Below are 20,140 nucleotides of genomic sequence, written 5' to 3' on the forward strand. Positions count from 1 at the left end.
CTCTTTCGGGGGGGCCCAAGCCCCCCAAAGAAAAAAAAAAAAAAAAAAAAAACCCAACACTCACACACACACACACACACAAAAACCACCTCTTCAACAAAAAATAAATAGAAAATAAGAGCTTTTGAAATAGTCTCAGCCATTTCCACATCCCTCTTTTAATTCCATCCACTCAGGAAAATAGGGTCCCAGCAGCAACCGTCTGGAAGCCTAAGCCTCAGTTTCTTCCAATATTTAGAGCAATAAAAATTTCCCATATACATGAAAAGAACTCTAAATCTATGATTTCTGCATTTTTGAAAAGCATTTGGTATTAGTGAGACTGACCTTTTGCCTCTGAGATCCCACAGAGCCCCAAACCTACGTTCTGAGGAGAAAATTTGTGCCTGGCTGGCTAGGTACCTACGGCAGCCAGAGGACATGATTCCCCAAGGCACGCTCACTTGGAGACGACTTTGAGCAGGAGTCACTGCCAAACTTTATCGAGGTCAACCAAGATGAAGAAACAGAACCTCCGACATTACTCTGCACCATCCAGAAGGGACAGAGGGGGCCTGCGAGTAGCTAGCAATCGGAGAGGGTGGTGGGGCACAGAAACCAGGAGGAAAGCAAAGGGTGAGGAAAGATCTCCCAGGGCCGTATTCTTTCCTGGCTCCTGTAACCAGCAGGGGCTGGGGAGGCAGGGCACGCTGTGATACTGCTACTGACCTTGTCAACCACACGGACGTACAGCTCCTGAATGTCCGAGACGTGGACGACAGCCTTTGCGGGGGCTGGGAAGATGAGGCACAAGTCATGGATCATGATGGTGGATGAGCCGGGGAGCAAGGGCTGCACCTGAAAGAGAGGGGAGCTGGGTCACATGGCTGCCGGGCCCGTCTCTGCTCACAGGGCTGGGAGCAGCTCCTCACTCCATGTCCTCGGCATCAGCCCATCACTGCATGGGACGCTGATGCCCAAGAGCCTGCAGGACAGCGCTGAAGGCAGCAGACGGGAAAAGCTCAACCCAGAGAGTGCCTGCCTACCTCTCAACGCAAGCCCCACTGCCGGTCAGGAATGAGTTCAGAATGTAAAATGTCAGTGTTAGGATGGATCTCAGAGGACACCACACTCAACTCTGCCTTTTACAGAGAAGAGAATATAGAGGCTGCCCACTCAGAGTAATCTCTTGACCCTGTAATACACAGCAACTCAGAGGCAGAGTGTGGTGCAAACCCAGGAGCCCATATCCTGTCCGGGCCACCGGCCCCTGTGGCAGCTCTGGTAATAGAAAAGAACCCTGTGGGGTCTTATATCAAAGTGAGTGGTGTCAGGGACTGGGAGGGAGCTCACTTACAAGTCTCAAGTCCATTATCTCCATAACTGTCCATGCTTCCCCAGCTTCATAGACTGCCCAGTTGAAATACATGCCTAAGCACTATGATAAGTTGAACTCACAGAATCACACAGCCCTGAAAAGAACCAGAGAGGTCACTCTACCACAAGCTCTTGAGACTTATTCATCTCCAGCTTTGAAACAGTGTCCTCCTCAATTGTTCTCAGTAAATGAATAAATCTGAGCTAGTATTTTCTAGACTTTTCACTGCCAAATATCCCCCATTATAATCCTTTTTTCTCTACCCACTTCCAGGGACCCCACACCTTCAAAAGAATCTCTCCCCTAATATACTACATCATAATCTTTCTTTTATGCTAAAGATGGTAGGCACGTATACATTCAATGTTTGAACTTGGGGCCTAATATACTACATCATAATCTTTCTTTTATTCTATAGATGGTGGGCACGTACACATTCAATGTTTGGACTTGGGGCAAGTAATCATAGTGCTTAGGCATGTATTTCAACTGTGCAGTCTATGAAGTTGGGGAGGCATTGACAGTTATGGAGATAGTGGACTGCCTCACATCTATCACCTGACTTTGTGGCTTGTGGTTTGTGACCTCCCATTCCTAAGATGAGGGTTTGGAGGTGAAGTATACAGCAAGCACCTCAGTGTTTGCAAAAGCTATAATTTCAACAACAAGAATCTGTGAAGAACATCAGATTTCTGACCCAAAGGATGCCCCCAGTTATAACTGCATAACACCCAGGTTACACTCCTTCTCAGAATAAACCCCAATTCTTTGTATGTCCTATAAAACCCAGCACTGCCTGGCCCCTTATTGTTGCTTCAGTGTCGCTACACATTGCAGTCCCTACGACGCTCAAGCTCCATTTGGAACCAACATACTTCCTGACCGACAAGTAGGAGAACATCTGTGGAGGAAGAGAAGGGAGAGAGACCCACTCCAGAATGAATTCTCATTTCTAAGTGTTGAAGGTGTCCCCTGAAAACATCAGCACAGACTGAGCCACAGAAAAGTCCTGTCATCGCTTCAGAGCTGATGAATGCATTATTGCTCAGTAAGACACTGCAAGTCAAGTCAGAGACAGCTCTACTTGCAATATGGAATGAAGCCCAGAAGTCCCCTGGCACTCACGGGGCCCTCCAGTTCTGTGTTTCATCTGGACTCTCTGTGTCAGAGGACAGTCCAGATTTGTCCTCTGAGGGGTCCTTTCTATACAAGTTGCAACCCCGGGGCCAGCAGATGGTGTCATGGTTACCTCGCTGGACTCCCACATGGCCACATGGTTTGAGTCCTGGACGTGGCAGCTTGAAACACACTAGGCATGTGTACATGCATGCCCAAGATCCTGAGAGGAGAAGGGATTGCAGTGTGGCCATCCCCCCCGGGGGGGTGATTTCTCGCTTTCTGTTTCTCTGTCTCTCCAGCAAGCACATGTGCCTTATAGCAAAAACCTCTCTAAAAAAATACAAACAGCATGCCTATCTCATGGGGAGCCAGACCATGCCAGGCAAGAGTTAGGGTCTGTGCCTCTGAAGACTCACTCTCACAACCTGTAAAAGATGACACAGATCATACAAACACCAGAGGCACTGAGACACGTCCAGGCCTGGGCACTGGATGAGACTTCATATGGGGGGTGCCAGTTAGCCCAGGACTTTCCTACCAGGAAGTACATGGGACTGCTATTCCCAATCAGTCCCAAAGTAAAAGCAGAACACTTGAGCCCAAATCCTACAGTGGTCACCCAGCCCACTTGCTCCTGATGTGCCTCCTTGGGTGCCTAATAGCACCATGCCTGGTTATACTTCCCAGGACTGAGGTGATGGGGAGAAACACAGCTGCTGTTAAAGGCAGGAGAGTCTTTCCCATCATGCACTGCTGCATCCACAGCCAGGAGAGCACCAAGCACACAATGGACACTAACTTGCGGAGTGCAGGCATTTGTGAGAAGTGAGAAGTACTCTTGCACAGGAGGCTCCTTCCCTTGCTCCTACAACTACATGAGCTCCACCTGGAGGACTTCCATGAATGGTGGAGAAGCCCAGCTGCTATGGCCCAGTGGTGAAGCAGTGCCCTATAAGACTGGGAGCATGGCTGGCTGCAGGTTCAGATCCCCAGGTCAGCCTGAAAACATGCTCCTGCGGGTTTATTGAAGGGGTGGAAGGAACCTGGGCTTGATTTCCACTTAGAGTTGCAACAGTTCTTGGCATAAGCTCAAGAAGAGAGGGAAGTGGGCCCAGGAATTGGGGTGCCTCTGTGAAGCCTTCCAGGTTAAAGCAGTTTTCAGGTGCATGCCATCCTAAGGGATGCTGCTCTCAGAGGGCCAGACTTGTCCTGCGGTTCTGTCCACAGTGGGTACTCTGCTTACTTAACCGGGGCCCATGCACAGGATGAGACACGGGCCAGAGGCCAGACCACAGGCCAGGGGCCAAGTCACGACCCAGAGGAAGGACTGCTACACCTTTGCTGTGACCATGTGTAAAATGTGGGCATCGACACTGGTCTCAACTAGGACCACACAGAGCGAATCCTGGAACTGCGGCATTTTAGGATCGAACAGGGGTGCAAAGGTCTCAAGAGGAAATCCTAATGCTGAAATCTCAAGTTGAATCTCTTAGACAACTGTTCCAGTTTCTGCTTGAATTCCTCAAGAGACAGAACGCTCACTACTTAGGGAGGCAGCCTAGTCCACTATTGATTCTTTTTTTAAAAGAATTATTTTATTTAACATTATTTATTTTAATTTGACCAGAGAGGTACAGAGCGAGAGCGAGAGCTAGAGTGAGAGCGAGAGTGATAGAGAGAGAAAGAGAAAGTGAGAAAGCAAAGCCATCAGGTCTGGGACTTGAACTGCGGCCGGCTATGTTGGAGTCCAGCACTCTTAACAACCATGCCACCTGCCGGCCCCAATTCTTAGGAGCCCTTGTTCTTGGATGAAAGCTCTCTCTTTGGCCACAGATTTAACCTCAGGACTTGCTCAAAATGTTAGGTGTGACATCTTGCGAGTAAAAGGTTCCTAAATTCCGGTGGCATTGTACGCATTTTTGCTAACTTAAACTCCTTTCTTTATAACAGAGAAGGTTTTTTTTTTTAAAAATCAGGGACGGTGGTTTTATATCTCTCAAAGTAAAGCAAGAGAAAGACAACTCAAGCAGCCAGAAATACTTCTGATTTAAGGCTTTCTTCTTCTTATAAAGGATGTGACAATGAACACCAGGAAGGTGTGGCTGAGAAGGGCTGTCAGAGAGAGGCACACCACTGTCCCCATCTCCAACGCCAATGGATCTGGCTCAGGAATATTACCTAGGGAAGAAGCAGGCCATGAAACAGAAAGCTCTGAATCGCTCCCTGAAGGAAATGACTTCATTTGATAAAGGTAATTGGAAGGAGACTGAGAGTGGCCAAATGGCAGGCCACCAAGTTTACCAGAGAGAAACGGAAGAACCCTCCTGGAATCAGAGCAAATCTCAAGCACCTTCCTCAGATACTATCCCGTGAAAGGATCCTGCATTTGACTGGATTATATATACTAAGTCAAAGCTGAAATAATGTTTGAAAGATTAGAATAAAAATCATTTCCAACTCATTTTATGAGATTAGTATTATCCTGATAATACTAAATACAAATCAGACATCACAAGAAAACTACACACCAATATCTTTTACAAATATGACCACAAAGTTCCTGAAAAAAAAAACAAAAACACTAGGGAACTGAATCTAGCTATGAATAAAAGAGAATTATACATCACAATCCACTAGGATTTATCTAAGAATTCCAAGGTTGGCTTAACATCTCAAAGTCAATCAATGTGGGGAACCAGCAATTAGCGTAATGGCTATGTCGCTGGACTCCCACGTAGTCGACTGCAGTTCGTGTCCCAGACCCGGTGGCTTAAAACTCATGCCAGGCGTGTGTGCGTGTGTGCCCAAGATCCCGAGAGGAGAATGGAGGAGAAGGGATTGCGGCGTGACCATCCCCTCTGGGGGGTGATTTCTGGCTTTCTGTCTCTATGTCTCTGTCTGGTGAGCGCACACGCCCTATAGCGAAAACAAAACAAAAAAAAAGTCAATCAATGTAATACGTCATAACAACAGAATTAAAAATAAAAACTGCATGATCATTTCAAGAGACACATAAAAAGCATTTGACAAAATCCAACGGTTGCCCTTTCAAAATAAAAACATTCAACAAAATAGGAATAAAAGATACTTATTCTACCAAATACAGAGGCATCCATGAAATACCCGCATCATATTTAGTAGTAAAAAGCTAGGCGCTTTCTCCCTCAGATCAGAAACAAGTCAAGGGTAACTGCTTTTGCCATTCTTACTCGAAATTGAATTGTACTACAGAGTCCGGCCAGGGCTATCAGGAAGAGAAAGAAATACAAGATACCCACATTGACAAGGAAGATGTAAAACAATCACTAATTACAGATAATACAAGTGTGTATGAGGAAAATCCTAAGGAACCCACTAAAAACTAATATATGAGTTCCGTAAAGGTGCAGGATACAAGGTACACTTACAAAAATAAATTGTAGGGAACCAGCAGTTAGCGTAATGGCTATGTCGCTGGACTCCCACGTAGTTGACCGCGGTTCGCGTCCCGGACCTGGTGGCTTAAACTCATGCCGGGCGTGTGTGCGTGCGTGCCCAAGATCCTGAGAGGAGAATGGAGGAGAAGGGATTGTGGCGTGACCATCCCCTCTGAGGGGTGATTTCTTGCTTTCTGTCTCTTATGTCTCTGTCTGTCTGGCGAGCGCATGCACCCTATAGTGAAAATCTCTCCAAAAAAAGAAAATAAAAATTGTATTACTTAGATTTGTGTAATGAACATTAGGAAAATGAAAAAGAAAACGGTTCCAGTTAGGATAGCATAAAAGAGAATAAAACATTTAGAGAAGAGATAAATATAACCAAGGAAGTACAAAACTGTTTCTCTAAAAACAAAATGCTATTGAAAGACAATAAGTAAGATCTAAACAAATGGAAAAACTCTTTAAGTTCATGAATGGAAGGCTTGATATTGTTATATGACAATGCTCTCCAAATTGACCCACAGATCCGTCCCAATCCCTATCAGAATTCTAGCTGACTTCTTTACAGAAATTGAGTTTGACTCTAAAATTCATATATTATGTTATCACGTTTGCATAGAAAAATGTGCCATAATTGAGTTTGACTCTAAAATTCATATATTAGGTCATCACGTTTGCACAGAAAAATGTGTCGTGACTTTCCAGACAACTCAACAGAACTGCAAGGGACCAGGGGAGCCAAAACAATCTTGAAAAGAACTACCCTGGAGGAGTCACACTTCCCAGGTTCAGAACTTAACTACAAAGCAACAGTAATCAAGACTATGTGGTACTGACACGTGGAGAGACATACAGAGCAATGGTATTGAATTCATGGCAGCAGTTGGTGTATAATGGCTACGTTGCTGGACTCCCATGTAGAAGACCGTGGTTCAAGTCCCGGACCCAGTGGCTTAAACTCACGCTGGACACGTGTGTGTGCGTGCCCAAGATTCCGAGAGCATAATGGAGGAGAAGGGATTGTGGTGTGGCCATCGGAGAGTGGGGGATAAGAGATTGCAGCGTGGCCATCCCCCCTGGGGGGTGATTTCTCGCTTTCTGTCTCTGTCTCTCTGTTTCTGGCGAGAGCATGTGCCCTATAGCAACCCCCTCCCCCAAAAAAGAACTAAAATCATAAAACACTTAGAAGAAAACATAGGGTTAAACCTTCACAGGTATGAAAATATAAATCTCAGATGGATTCTTAGATATGGTATCAAAAACAAGAATATAGGGTCAGCAGGTGGAGTGGCGACTAAGGTGTCAGACTCTCACATGGGCCACTGTGGTTTGAAAAATCCCACTGGGTATGAATGCATGCATGCATGCCCCAAATCCCAGGAGAATGGAGGAGACAGGATTGTGGTGTGGCCATCTCCACTGTGGGGTGATTTCTCACTTTCCCTCTCACTGTCTCTCTGGTAAGTGCATGGATGTTCTCACAAAAACACACACACACACACACACACACACACTCACAACAAAAAAAGGAACACAAAAAATAGATCTATTATACTTTATCAGAATTAAAAAGTCTGATAATAACAAATACTGATGAACACGTGGAGAAATTAGAACCCTCATACCCTATAGGTAGGAATACGAAATGGTGTGGCCACTTGGGAGAACAGTTCGGTAGTTACTTGAAAAGTGCACTACAGAGGTATCATGTGATCCCAGCAATTCTTCCACTGAGCGAATGAAAGGAGAACACGTGTCCACTTGTACACAAATGTTCATACATGCATTATTCATAGGAGCCAAAGGTGAGAACAACGCAACGCCCATTGGCAAAATGATGAATGGGCACCCCCATGAGGGCTTGCTTTCTCCCCTACCTCTGTCTCTGTCTCTCTCTGGCAAGCCGTATGACCTCTAGCATAAAAGTGAAGTGAAAATAAAAGTGAATGAAGCCAATCACAAAAGACCACATATTGTTTTACTCATTTATGAGTAAAATGTCCAGAATGGCCAAACCTCCAGAGACAGTAAGTAGATAATGGTTGTTTAAGGTTGGGGCAGGAAGTGTGTGTGTGTGTGTGTGTGTGTGTGTGTGTGTGTGTGTGTGTAAAAACAGACAATAGCTAAAGAATAGAGAGGTGCCAGGGTGATGGAGATACCCTACCGTTGACTATTAGCGGGGTGGTGGTACATGTCTGGGACATTCTAAAAACCACTGAGTCTACACTTGGAAATGGGTGAATTACATGGCATGTGACTAAAGGTAACAGAAATCAGCTACAGGTGCACAGTGGCTGCCCCTCAGGTGCACTTGAGTTCGCTAGTCCCCTCCGCCCCCTAGTACCCTGACACCAAAGCTAAGCTTCCCCGTTTCCACACAGGAAAACACTTCGGAGACCAGAATTGAAGAAAACAGAATGCGCTAAATTCTTCCATACTGTGCCATGGCTAAGTCAGTGTTTGCAAGAACAGTGGGAGGGCCAAGAGAGAACAACGGAAAAATAGAAAAACCTGACTGAAAAGCAATTTTCTGTATGGTTGGTAAAGTGCTGCTCATGCAATCAAGTTTTTGTCTTAATTAGAAGACTGGTTGAGGGCCGATAGGTGGCCTGGAGGATAAGGGTGCTGGACTCACACATGGCTGACCATGGTTTGAGTCCCAGACCTGGCGGCTTGCTTTCTCACTTTCTCTCTCTCTCTCTCTTTTGCTCTGTTCCTCTCTGGTATGCATGTATGTATAAATTAATTAACTAATTAAGTAAGTAAGTAAAATAAAATAATTCTATTTTTAAGAAAAAAAAAAAGACTGGTTGAAAGCAAACCATGGAGGAGCTAACAAGGTGGGTAGTTTGTATATACGCACTAAAAATCAGAGATTCATGAGAATGACTAGACTGTCACCATAAAGACCTGCTAATGAGAGTGGATGGGATAGAGTACCAGCCTTCGAAATAACGTATTAGCCACATGACAGTTCAGACGCAGAAGGAAAGCCAGCACGCAGACCCCTGGCCCCGGCTCACCGTGGCGACACCCCTGGTCTCCTGGTAGACCACCTTGATGATGTCCACGGTACTCGTGTTGAAGAAGAAGTAGCCAGAGCCTTCGCTGACATGGAGATCAGCCTGCAGGAGGGAGAAGCAGGGAGGGGACCTGGTGGGCGTCGGAGGGCAAAGGGTCCCCCAGTGCGCCCCACCAGGCTGGGCAGTGGCAGGGCAGGGGCTGTACCTGGACGCCAGGGTGGTTGTAGATGGTCACCTCCTCTGGACTCACTCTCACATCCTCCACTAGGATGAGCTCTATGGAGGCCGACACAGGCACAGGCAAATCGTGCTGAAGGGGAAGGCCACAACCTTAGACCTGGAAATCCATGCAGGGCTGACACTGAGTCAGACCACAGGCCGCTCCCTCAGGAAAAGCAGGGCTAGGGGACCAGCAGATGGCGTAATGATTATGTCGCTGGACTCCCATGGAGTCGACTGCGGTTCGAGTCCTGGACCTTGTGACTTAAACTCTTACTGGGCACTTGTGCGTGAGTGCCCAAGATCCTGAGAGGAGAATGGATTGTGGCATGGCTATCCTCTCAGGGGTGATTTCTTGCAGTCACTCTGTCTTTCCAGTGAACTCACGTGCCCTATAGCAAAAACCTCTCTTAAAAAGCAAAACAGGGACCAGCAGTTAGCGTAATGGCTATGTCGCTGGACTCCCACGTAGTCCACCGCGGTTTGCGTCCCGGACCTGGTGGCTTAAATTCACGCTGGGTGCGTATGCGTGTGTGCCCAAGATCCCGAGAAGAGAAAGGAGAAGGGATTGCGGTGTGGCCACCTCCCCTTGGGGATGACTTCTCGTTTCCTGTCTCTCTGTCTCTCTGTCTTTTTGACGAGTGCACGCGCCCTATAGCAAAAACCTCTCCAAAAAAAGAAAAGAAAACAAAACAAAAGCAGGTCTAGAAGCCCCAGGGCCTGACCTCATTCCAGACTGTTCTCTACATCTAGGACACGACTCCCAGAAAGCTCTAGTCTCCTGTGCCCAGTTCAATGGTCACATTCCCTCTTAACCCTCCCGAGGTAGGAGTTCCTGTCTGCTCCACTTCCAATGGAGAGATGGCTGACACCTCATCCCACTCTGCCAGGACCCATGAACTTTCCCCATGAGCTTTTTAAAGTCTGCCCATGCAGTTAGGAGGTCTCCCACGTGAGCAGAGACCTCGAGGTAGGGAAGACCTGAGCGAGGTCAGTCATGGGGGAAGCCACGAGGTAGAGAGGGCCCCACGAGGAATGAACAAAGACCCTGAGGGGTACCTGCCAGCTGCTCAGACCTCAGCGAGGAGCCCCTGAGGCCACCCACACGAGCCAACAAGTTCCTGGTGCTGGTGAGGACACGGACAGGTCTACGCCATCAGGGACAGGGGCAGATTCAACGCTGCCTCCCTCCAGGACAGCCTCCTCCAGTGCTGCCCCTGCTTATGCCAGCCCCTTCCCACATGCTTTTCACTAAGGAAATACCAGAAGCTGCTCCTCCTGCCACTCAGGGTCCCCTGGAATCCAGTCCCACCTTCGCTTTTCAGCCCTCATCTGCTTCCTCTACTTTACACCTAAGCTCACTGTCTGCCCCACCCCACGAAGCTGGGGGCAAGGCTGGGTGGCGTATTCCTCCCCACTTCTACCTCCAACACTCCCATTGGCCCCCCACTCACACCATCTCTGCCTGGAGCCCCCCGTGACATGCTGGGTGGTGTGGAGTGGCCCAGTGGGCAGTGACCCCGTTTACACAGAGGGTGGCAGCAGCGTGTGCATGACCACGCACGCAGGGGTTTCAGTGCCGTGAGAGCAGGCAGCTCAGGGGCACTGAGGTCTGGGCAGAGGCAGCCACTCAGTGCCCAGGTTCAGGGAGGCTCCCTAGGGAGGCTTGAAAGACAGAGGTCACTGGTGGATTAGAGTCCAGAGAGGAAGAGACAGCACTGCCGGCCGTGGAGACCACGTGCTGCAGAGCTGATGGCATGGACCCGTGGGCTCACTGCTGGGTCTGCCTTCACGAGGGAGTGTGTGGAGCGGAGAACGAGGCCCAGTACAGTCCTGCACTGGATTGGCAGCTGGGCTGGACAACGTGTGGGGCAGGGGAGCTTGGAGGCGATGAGGCCAGCTGGAGCGCAATTTGGGGCGCCCACACCAGGTCAGGGAGCAGGGCCGGGCACTAACAGCTGTGGCCCAGTGAGGAGGCTCCGCACACAGACACCAGCATCACACATCAGACGCAGGACTGCCCCGGGGCCTTGCCCATGGCCCTGTCCCAAGGGCCCTGGGACATACCGGTGGCTTCACTCTGGCAGCGCGGAGGTGGGACTGCTGGTAGCTGGCTGCGGTGGCAGAGATGGCTGTGGATCCTGGCGCCTGGTAGACAGAAACGGCCTGCAAACCTTGGGAGGAGGAGACCAGAGATGGAGCCGGTCCCCCTGCTGTCCAGAAGCACCTCCTCCCTCCCGATGTGCATCTCAAATGGGAAAATCGAGAACTGGGTTTGTTCAAGGGGTCACAGGCCCTGCGCGAGGTTCCCTGAGCAGCTGAGATGAGCCAGAGAAGGTGGACGTGCTCTGGTTGTCGAGGGGACTCTGGATGGGGCTGGCAGAAGGCAGCGCAGGTCTTAGGGCCAGGGGAGCCTGCTTCACCTCCTGGGATGTGAGACTCCTGCTAAGGGCTCTGAACTTCAGCTAATGCTCCTCACGAATATCCACGCAGGAGTGAAGGAGCACAGGGAGCTCACCGCATGCCCACGTGTTAGGTCCGGCAGAGGAGGGCCCCAGATCATGGGCTTCGTGGGCTGCGTGGCTGCGTGGCTGCGTCCTCCCACCCTGGGCCACAGGGCCCCGTCCGGCTTACCGTGCAGCTTCTTCTGCCCACGCTCATCGTTTTGGGACACCAGCTGCATGGGCAGGCCGAGCTCGACGTCAGCCAGCAGCGGCCTGGTGGACTCCCAGTGGAGGCTCAGGGAGCTGAAGTTGTCGAAGCGGCGGCCCTGCTGGTCGTAGACACACAGGTCCAGCAGAGGGTTGCGGTGGGTGGAGACCGGAACCTGCAAGCAGCAAGGGTCAGGAGCCATGGCTAACCCCAGGACTTGTACAGACGCTGCTGACCACACAGTGCCCCCCGAAACTGGCCGGCTGCACTGTGCGCTCCTGGTGAGGCCATGCAGAGGGTCACAGACCAGTCTCACTGCTGCTGACATCATGGGGCCCCCAGCACTGTCCAACCGGGCTTCTGGCTTCAGACCGCAGCTCACAGCGGGGGATGAGGACCCCCTCCTGGGAGGGGAGCACTGGCAGGGTCTGGAGGCACCAGGGGCCATCACGACTGAGCGGGTGGTCCGTGTGGCGTCTCACAGGAGGGGGCAGCAGCACCGCTCTGTGAGCAGCAATGCGCACGATGGTCCCACACAGCACTATCTGGCCCCAGGTGTGCATAGTGCCTAGGGTGAAACCCCAACCCCGGCCCACCCACCACAGCTGGCTGTCTGTTCTGCCCCGCCCCCTTCCTGAATCCTTGCCATCTCCCACACCCCAGGGCCTCCAGGTCGTCCCTCTGGTGGTTATGCCCACGAAAGCACCTCAGATGTGGCCATCCCCGTGCTAAAGATGAGCAAGCAGAGGCCTTGGCCAGGACAGGAGCAAATTGCGGGAGAATCGGGCTCGGAGAGCTGAGGTTTTGGCCAGGGGTCCCGGCCAGCAGACAGACCAGGCACGGCCCAGCTCAGGCACGGTTGGCTCATCTGGTAGCTGAGGTTTGAGGACAGGGATCTGATGGTTTTTTGTTTGTTTTTTTGAGTAAGGAGGACTGGCCGGCCTGGGGCTGAACCAGCTGTTCCCAGGCAGAGCAGGCTGCTCTTTCAGAGGCACACCTGTCTGCAGCTCAGCTCCATCCCCTCCTAGCCCCTTTCTCCATTAAGTCTGTAAGAATCAAGAGCGGGGCCAGCAGTTAGCGTAATGGCTATGTCACTGGACTCCCATGTAGATGACGGTGATTCGCGGCCTCTCCTGGACCCGGTGGCTTAAACTCACGCCAGGCGCATGTGCATGTGTGCCCAAGATCCCGAGAGGAGAATGGAGGAGAAGGGATTGTGGCATGGCCATCCCCCCCGGGGGGTGATTTCTTGCTTTCTGTCTCTCTGTCTCTCTCTGTTTTTCTGGAAAGTGTATGCGCCCTATAGCAAAAACCTCTCAAAAAAAAAAAAAAAAGATAAAAAAGAATCAAGGGCAACAGAGGAGAGAGGCACAGATGGGTGTCGGCTTGTTCATGACCCATTTGTATCCACTGAGCTTCTGTAATAAGCAGGCTCGTTTCCAGAGACTCAGACTAAACTAGGTCAGCAAATTCTATGGGAACCGATGATGGGACGTCCTGGTGGGGAGAGCTGGAATAGGAGACGCTGAGATGGGGTGAAGCCTTCCCCACCCTGACCGGAAGGCGATGTCTTAAACACAGATTGAAGGATGCCGAGAGGAACATACGGGGCCCCAGGGAGCCGCAAGCCCAGGACCCACGGAGGGCACGTAGAGCATGCTCACAGAATGACAGGGCATCTCGGGAGGAAGGAGGCACGGGCCCTACAGGTCACAAGTGGGGTTTGGCCTTTACTCAAAGTCCCTGGCAGGTTTTAAGCAGAGAACGAGATAAAAAGAATGCCACTACCCATCCGTAAGCACCGACTCGGCCGCACCCGTCCCCTGCAGCAGCTCTGAGGCTGCCCATCAGCATCCCCGGAGCCCTGAGAAGCTCAGGTGCCATTGGGCAGGGCCCCGACCCAAGGCTGGGCCACACAGGGAGCTGCTCTCACTGGCTCTGGCCCCTGGCCTCGCACAAGGTGGACCCAGCAGGTTGCAATTTAAAGAAGGGTCCACACTTACTCTTTCCACAAGGGGCAATTTGCTTAATAAGTAAAAGCCACAGAATGTAAGACGTGGGCCCGCAAGCACGGAAGAGTGGGGTCTGAGTCTCCCTCAGCGTGCACACACACAGCGTGTGCACCCACCATCCTGGCTGGCTGGGAAGCCTGGAGAGTGGGGACTGCAGCAGGGGACCCAGCTGAGGCCGCTTATCTCTCTATCTCTTCTCTCTCTCTCTCATTCTCATGAAAGAAAGAAGTAAGCCTAAAAAAACCTTTTTGTAAATGTAAAATTTGCCAAAATTTGGGACCAACAGTTAGCATAATGGCTATGTTGCTGAACTCCCATGTAGTTGACTGCGGTTTGAGTCCTGGACCCGGTGGCTTAAAATTCACGCTGGGCTCGTGTGCATGCGTGCCCAAGATCCTGAGAGGAGAATGGAGGAGAAGGGACTGTGGCATGGTCATCCCCCCAGGGGGTGATTTCTCGCTTTCTGTCTCTGTCTCTCTTTCTCTGTCTGGCGAGTTCATGCGCCCTCTAGCAAAAAAAAAAAAAAAAAAAAAGCCAAAATTTTACCTCAACAGACCCCTAAATCAGGGGATAGACCTTTTCTGAATATATACTGGCTATTGGTTTGGAAAGACAGTCACTCACTCTGTGTCACAAACCCTCAGGCCCAGGGGCTCCAGACTCTGAGTCTCAATTTCCCTCCCCTGTCACAAGGAAACAAAGGTGGATGTTTTACCCAGCTCCTGTCAGGGTTAGGTAGGAGAGCGCACTGAGGCCTGGCTCAGAGACCCCTTTCTTTAGCTCTCAATCCTTAGCCATGTGATCAAGGCGCAACCCTTACGGGCCCTGTGTCAGGACAAGTAGAGGACAATAATCCACTGGCTCAGGAAGTTTCCTGGCTCAGAACTACACGGTCAGGAAAAGCCCCAGAGGAGGCAGAACCAGATCTGCTGGTCACTAGAGCAGCCAGGCAAAGGCTGAGCTAAACCCCAGCAGAAGAGGCCGAGGCCAGAGTCATGAACTCTGGGGCCAGGAGCTTCAGAGAGACACATTTAAATCAAACATAAGACTGTCCTCTCTCACCCAGTGGGGCCCAGCTCCCCAGGCTCATTGCCCCAAGGTAAGGGAGGTTACTAACACGAGCAGCAGCAGAAACTAACGCTCCGGCAGGTGGGCGTGGAGAACAGACAGCAGGGAGGTGCGAGGGCTCCCACCCAGACGGGGCTCCAGGAGAACACCAGGCCCTTGGGGCCATGAGGAGACCCTTTGCAGCTGGACAGAACTAGGAGCTGCTTTTGGGCCTCTGCCTACTTCTGGCCTCAAGAGCAGCCCTGCGGAGGAGACACGGTGACCCTGGTCTCGCAGATGGTACAGGAGAAATGACACCCGCACGAACCCTCCCGATGACTGTGTGGGCAGTGGGGATGCCAGGGACCCCACGGGGCTTTGCACTGGCTCTTCCTCTCTTTGCTTCTGTTCTAGGCTGGCACCTCCTGACCCCTGGACCTGAACTGGACACCTGCCCTCCTCGGGGAGGCCTTGCCCACCAGCTCCTGCTGCAGCCCCGTCTGCCAGTCTCGGGCCCTGTCTCACTGTCCTCACAGCACTCGCCACCTCCGGTCCATCTCACTGTGGACCTCGTGGTCTGTCCGCGCTGGGACGCAGGTCCCTTGCTTGTCCTGGTTCTGTGTTCCACAGCCGAGGACTGAGTCTGACAGAGAAGGCGCTGCTCCCCAAGTGCATGCTCAATGACGAGAAGCTGACTCCCCTCCTCCGAGAAGGGGCCTCATGAGGGGCTGCTGTGCCACATCGTGAGCCCGGACACACTCAGGACGCTGGGCTCTGAATGCCTGGGGATTATGGCTGAGGGGGGTCTCAAGCCAGAGGGAGAGGACCTGTGGGTTTCCCCTTCATTCCCGTTAGACCAGACACCCCGTGAATCTGCCCCCTCCCAACACTTCCTTCAGAAACACAACCCCATCTCCCCCACGTGATTGGGGGTTGTTGCAGCTGGTCACCTCAGAGATACCAACCCCCTGCTCTGGCCACAGACCACAAACCCCAACCTAACACCCCTGAGTCACGACAAGACTTTTATCAACTACCAAGAGCATCTGGAATCAGAAGGGACTCTGTATTTACCTAGCAAGTAGCTATGTCTATGGCAAGTCACCTCCCCTCTCCAAGCCTTGAGCTCCCCTCAAACGTACATGAATCCAAGCAACCCCCTGCAGGTTTGGGGATTGAAATCAAGGAGATACTGCACGGAGTAAGCCCACTGCCACACTGAGACTGGGCAGAGGCAGCCGGGCCTCCAGCAACACTGGGCGGTGACCTCGCCTCGCCTGCCAGCAGCCCCGACTCACCACCTGCTTGTTCTGCTGCAGCAGCGGACAGGACAAATCCAGCTGGGGGCTGGCGTAGACCGGGGTGAGGGTGAGCCTGGCTGGCGGGGCACAGACGAACTTCACCACGGCGGGCTCCACTGCCGGGTACGGGTTGCTGAGGCTGGGCTTGTTTCCCACAGCGAGGGCGATGACCTAGCAGGGCAGAAGAGCAGTCAGGCACCTTGTGTTGGAACCCCCTTCCAGGACCCTCCCTGCCCACCCAACCGAGGCTTTCTGAAGCTGTTCATTTTGGCAGCCTCTCTTGCCTTGGGGCTGTGGGGGGCATTAGTGATGGTGGCATCGACACCCCGGGGGTTGCAAGGCCTAGTGACACCCGTGGGGGAAGCACTTGCTCAGCACGTGAGCCTCTCAATGGGAGGCCCGGGCCCTCCCTGCAAACGTCAGTCAGACCCCATGCACTCCTGCCTCAGAGTCGAAGCAGACTGGGGGATGCTTCTTGGTTCTCAGGACCCTCCACACATCCCATGGTCACATCGGCAGGTTCATAAGTGATTTAGATATTTAGATATCTAAATGAGTCCACCCGACTTGAAACATTCCCCAGAAGGAGGGGCAGACGTGGGGAAGAGCACACTGCAGAACGACAGGCCACGATCCTGGGGACCTGGGTCAGAACAGGGACCATGCAGGACACGGTCTCAGAGCTGGGGGCTGGAGCCAGCCTGGAGCTCCCGCACATGGGCTCTGAGAACAGCGCCACCTCCGGGGACACGGCAAAAACGGGAACAGAGGGTGTGAGGACAGAGGGAAGCGCACGCCTGCTGCAGAGCCAGGGCCTCAGGGCCTCAGGGACCAGGGGCGGCCGCCTGGCTTTGGCGCCCTACAGTTAACGGTGTCCCCGGGAGCACTCCGAGCTTCTTCCACTGACATACACTTTCTGTAGGGTGCAGTGCTCTGGGCCGGGAGCCCCTGCTCCTTCCTGAGCAGGAGGCAGGACAGACAGCATCACCCCCCAACTCCACGAGCTTTCTCCCTTCATGCTGAAGCCCCTAGTGAGCCACAGAGTGTTAGAGGGGGAGGGTCTTCGAAGAGTCCCTGCTGGGAGTCGTACTCCCACAGCCCAGGGTGGGACACTGATGATGGAGCGCACTGGAGTAAGAAAACGTCTAACTGAATTCACAACTAATTTTATTACAGGCTTCATTACTGTATCGTCTTTATTAAAAACACCCCAGTGGGGAGTGGGCCTTGCACCAAGCATCTTCTCTGATCATACCAGCGCGGCCCTGGAGTGATTGGCATCGGGGGGGGCACTGTAGCCGGGTGCACGTCTGTGTGGGGGCTGGCGGAGACCGGGGTGGGGGTGAGCCTGGCTGGCGGGGCACAGACGAACTTCACCACGGCGGGCTCCACTGCCGGGTACGGGTTGCTGAGGCTGGGCTTGTTTCCCACAGCGAGGGCGATGACCTAGCAGGGCAGAAGAGCAGTCAGGCACCTTGTGTTGGAACCCCCTTCCAGGACCCTCCCTGCCCACCCAACCGAGGCTTTCTGAAGCTGTTCATTTTGGCAGGCTCTCTTGCCTTGGGGCTGTGGGGGGCATTAGTGATGGTGGCATCGACACCCCGGGGGTTGCAAGGCCTAGTGACACCCGTGGGGGAAGCACTTGCTCAGCACGTGAGCCTCTCAATGGGAGGCCCGGGCCCTCCCTGCAAACGTCAGTCAGACCCCATGCACTCCTGCCTCAGAGTCGAAGCAGACTGGGGGATGCTTCTTGGTTCTCAGGACCCTCCACACATCCCATGGTCACATCGGCAGGTTCATAAGTGATTTAGATATTTAGATATCTAAATGAGTCCACCCGACTTGAAACATTCCCCAGAAGGAGGGGCAGACGTGGGGAAGAGCACACTGCAGAACGACAGGCCACGATCCTGGGGACCTGGGTCAGAACAGGGACCATGCAGGACACGGTCTCAGAGCTGGGGGCTGGAGCCAGCCTGGAGCTCCCGCACATGGGCTCTGAGAACAGCGCCACCTCCGGGGACACGGCAAAAACGGGAACAGAGGGTGTGAGGACAGAGGGAAGCGCACGCCTGCTGCAGAGCCAGGGCCTCAGGGCCTCAGGGACCAGGGGCGGCCGCCTGGCTTTGGCGCCCTACAGTTAACGGTGTCCCCGGGAGCACTCCGAGCTTCTTCCACTGACATACACTTTCTGTAGGGTGCAGTGCTCTGGGCCGGGAGCCCCTGCTCCTTCCTGAGCAGGAGGCAGGACAGACAGCATCACCCCCCAACTCCACGAGCTTTCTCCCTTCATGCTGAAGCCCCTAGTGAGCCACAGAGTGTTAGAGGGGGAGGGTCTTCGAAGAGTCCCTGCTGGGAGTCGTACTCCCACAGCCCAGGGTGGGACACTGATGATGGAGCGCACTGGAGTAAGAAAACGTCTAACTGAATTCACAACTAATTTTATTACAGGCTTCATTACTGTATCGTCTTTATTAAAAACACCCCAGTGGGGAGTGGGCCTTGCACCAAGCATCTTCTCTGATCATACCAGCGCGGCCCTGGAGTGATTGGCATCGGGGGGGGCACTGTAGCCGGGTGCACGTCTGTGTTTTCACGTCAATCAACATCCTCTGCTCTGTTGGCTCTGCAGGATACCCTTCATCTCCCCAAAGAACTAAGCTTGCTCCTCTTGTTCTTGGTTCCCATCCCGTGGGGATTCAGGCCATGGATGGCTTTTGTTCAGTCCACTCGACCTCCTAATTTTTTGTTTTCAGCATTAAAAAAACCCCAAAAAACAAAAAACAAAACCCATAAAATCAAGGGGCCGGCAGGTGGTGTGGTGGTTAAAGGTGCTGGACTCCCACATGGCCCACCATGGTTCAAGTCCCGGACCTGGCGACTTGCTTCTCGCTTCCCCTTTCTCTCTCTGTCTGTCTCTCTCTGGTCAAATTAAAAATAATGAAACAAATAAAAGTATTTAAAAAAAAAATCAAGACCCAGAGCGGTGACACAGCAGGTGGCACACTGAACTACTGGGCTGTCAGAAAAGCTGTAATGCATTTCTGCACAGAAAAAAAAAAAAACAGAAAAGAAGTATGACTCTTCCAACCACCAGCATGTGGCTAACCGCAGGTCCGGACCCCCAGATCAGTACGAAAATACACTGGAGGTGCGTGTGCCCGAGATCCTGATGAGCCGGCAGGCTGGGGGACGGGGACCCTGGCGTGGCAAGATCCTGTTGAGAGTCTGTCTTTCTAGCGCACACGCCCACTTTCTATCAAAAACTAAGTAAGACACCCATAAAAACCGGGATTTCTAACTTGCCCTGAAATGCCATGAAGGTGTGCAGAACTTGGCGGGCCGCCTCGCCTGCCACTCTCCTGCCTGACCTGGAGGCACTTGAGCCCTGATCTCGAACTCCCTCTCCTCAGCTGGTGGTGGCGGCACCGAAGCCCTGAGGGCCGGTCACCCTGACTGGCTAGCTCTGTCGAAGCACGTGGGTACCAGGGAGTCACCGCTGCGGCACCTCCTTCAGCCTCCCTGGTACTCAGTCATGCCACCTCGCTGAGGCCGCGCCTGCCTGGGTGAATTGTTCTGACGGGAGCAGCAACATTTCAGGGTAACCCCGGGTACGGTATGAAGTGAAGTATGGGGTGGGGGCCGTGACTTTTCCTCTCTCGCTGGGCGCGGTGGGTCTGAGGGGGCTGCCCACTTACCTGCTCGCCCAAGGCCTGGCAGGTCACAAGGATACTGTGCTGCTGGTAGTTCCGGGAGGCAGGAGGGCCGAGGAGAGCCAGACTGATGCTGTCAGAGTCCTCAGAGGTAACATTCCGGAAGAACTTGGAAGGCTCCAGCACCCAGGGCCTGGGGCCATCTTTGAACAGCATCACTTTGGAGGAGCCTAGAGTTACCAAGGCAACGGAGGAGGGATCCACAGCCTGTGGAAGCACAGAGGGAAGGCTCAGCGCTCCTGAGAGGCAGGTGGCCAGGGACTGGTGGCCAGGCTGCC

The 20,140-nt window shown here is 52.5% G+C and overlaps 1 protein-coding gene across 1 annotated transcript in view; it reads right to left on the reverse strand.

The window, feature by feature from the left end:
• Window positions 1–20,140, reverse strand: part of NUP210 (nucleoporin 210) — a gene marked incomplete at its 5' end in the record, with an annotated part of 80,278 nt that overhangs the window by 34,516 nt on the left and 25,622 nt on the right. The window contains 7 exon segments of the mRNA XM_014590469.1: window positions 709–837; window positions 8,919–9,020; window positions 9,124–9,228; window positions 11,205–11,311; window positions 11,772–11,964; window positions 16,147–16,320; window positions 19,848–20,069. Of these exon segments, the coding sequence (XP_014445955.1) occupies window positions 709–837; window positions 8,919–9,020; window positions 9,124–9,228; window positions 11,205–11,311; window positions 11,772–11,964; window positions 16,147–16,320; window positions 19,848–20,069 (1,032 nt within the window).

The sequence above is a fragment of the Tupaia chinensis genome, unplaced genomic scaffold, assembly GCF_000334495.1.
Source record: "Tupaia chinensis unplaced genomic scaffold, TupChi_1.0 Scaffold000451_2, whole genome shotgun sequence".
NCBI lineage: Eukaryota > Metazoa > Chordata > Mammalia > Scandentia > Tupaiidae > Tupaia > Tupaia belangeri.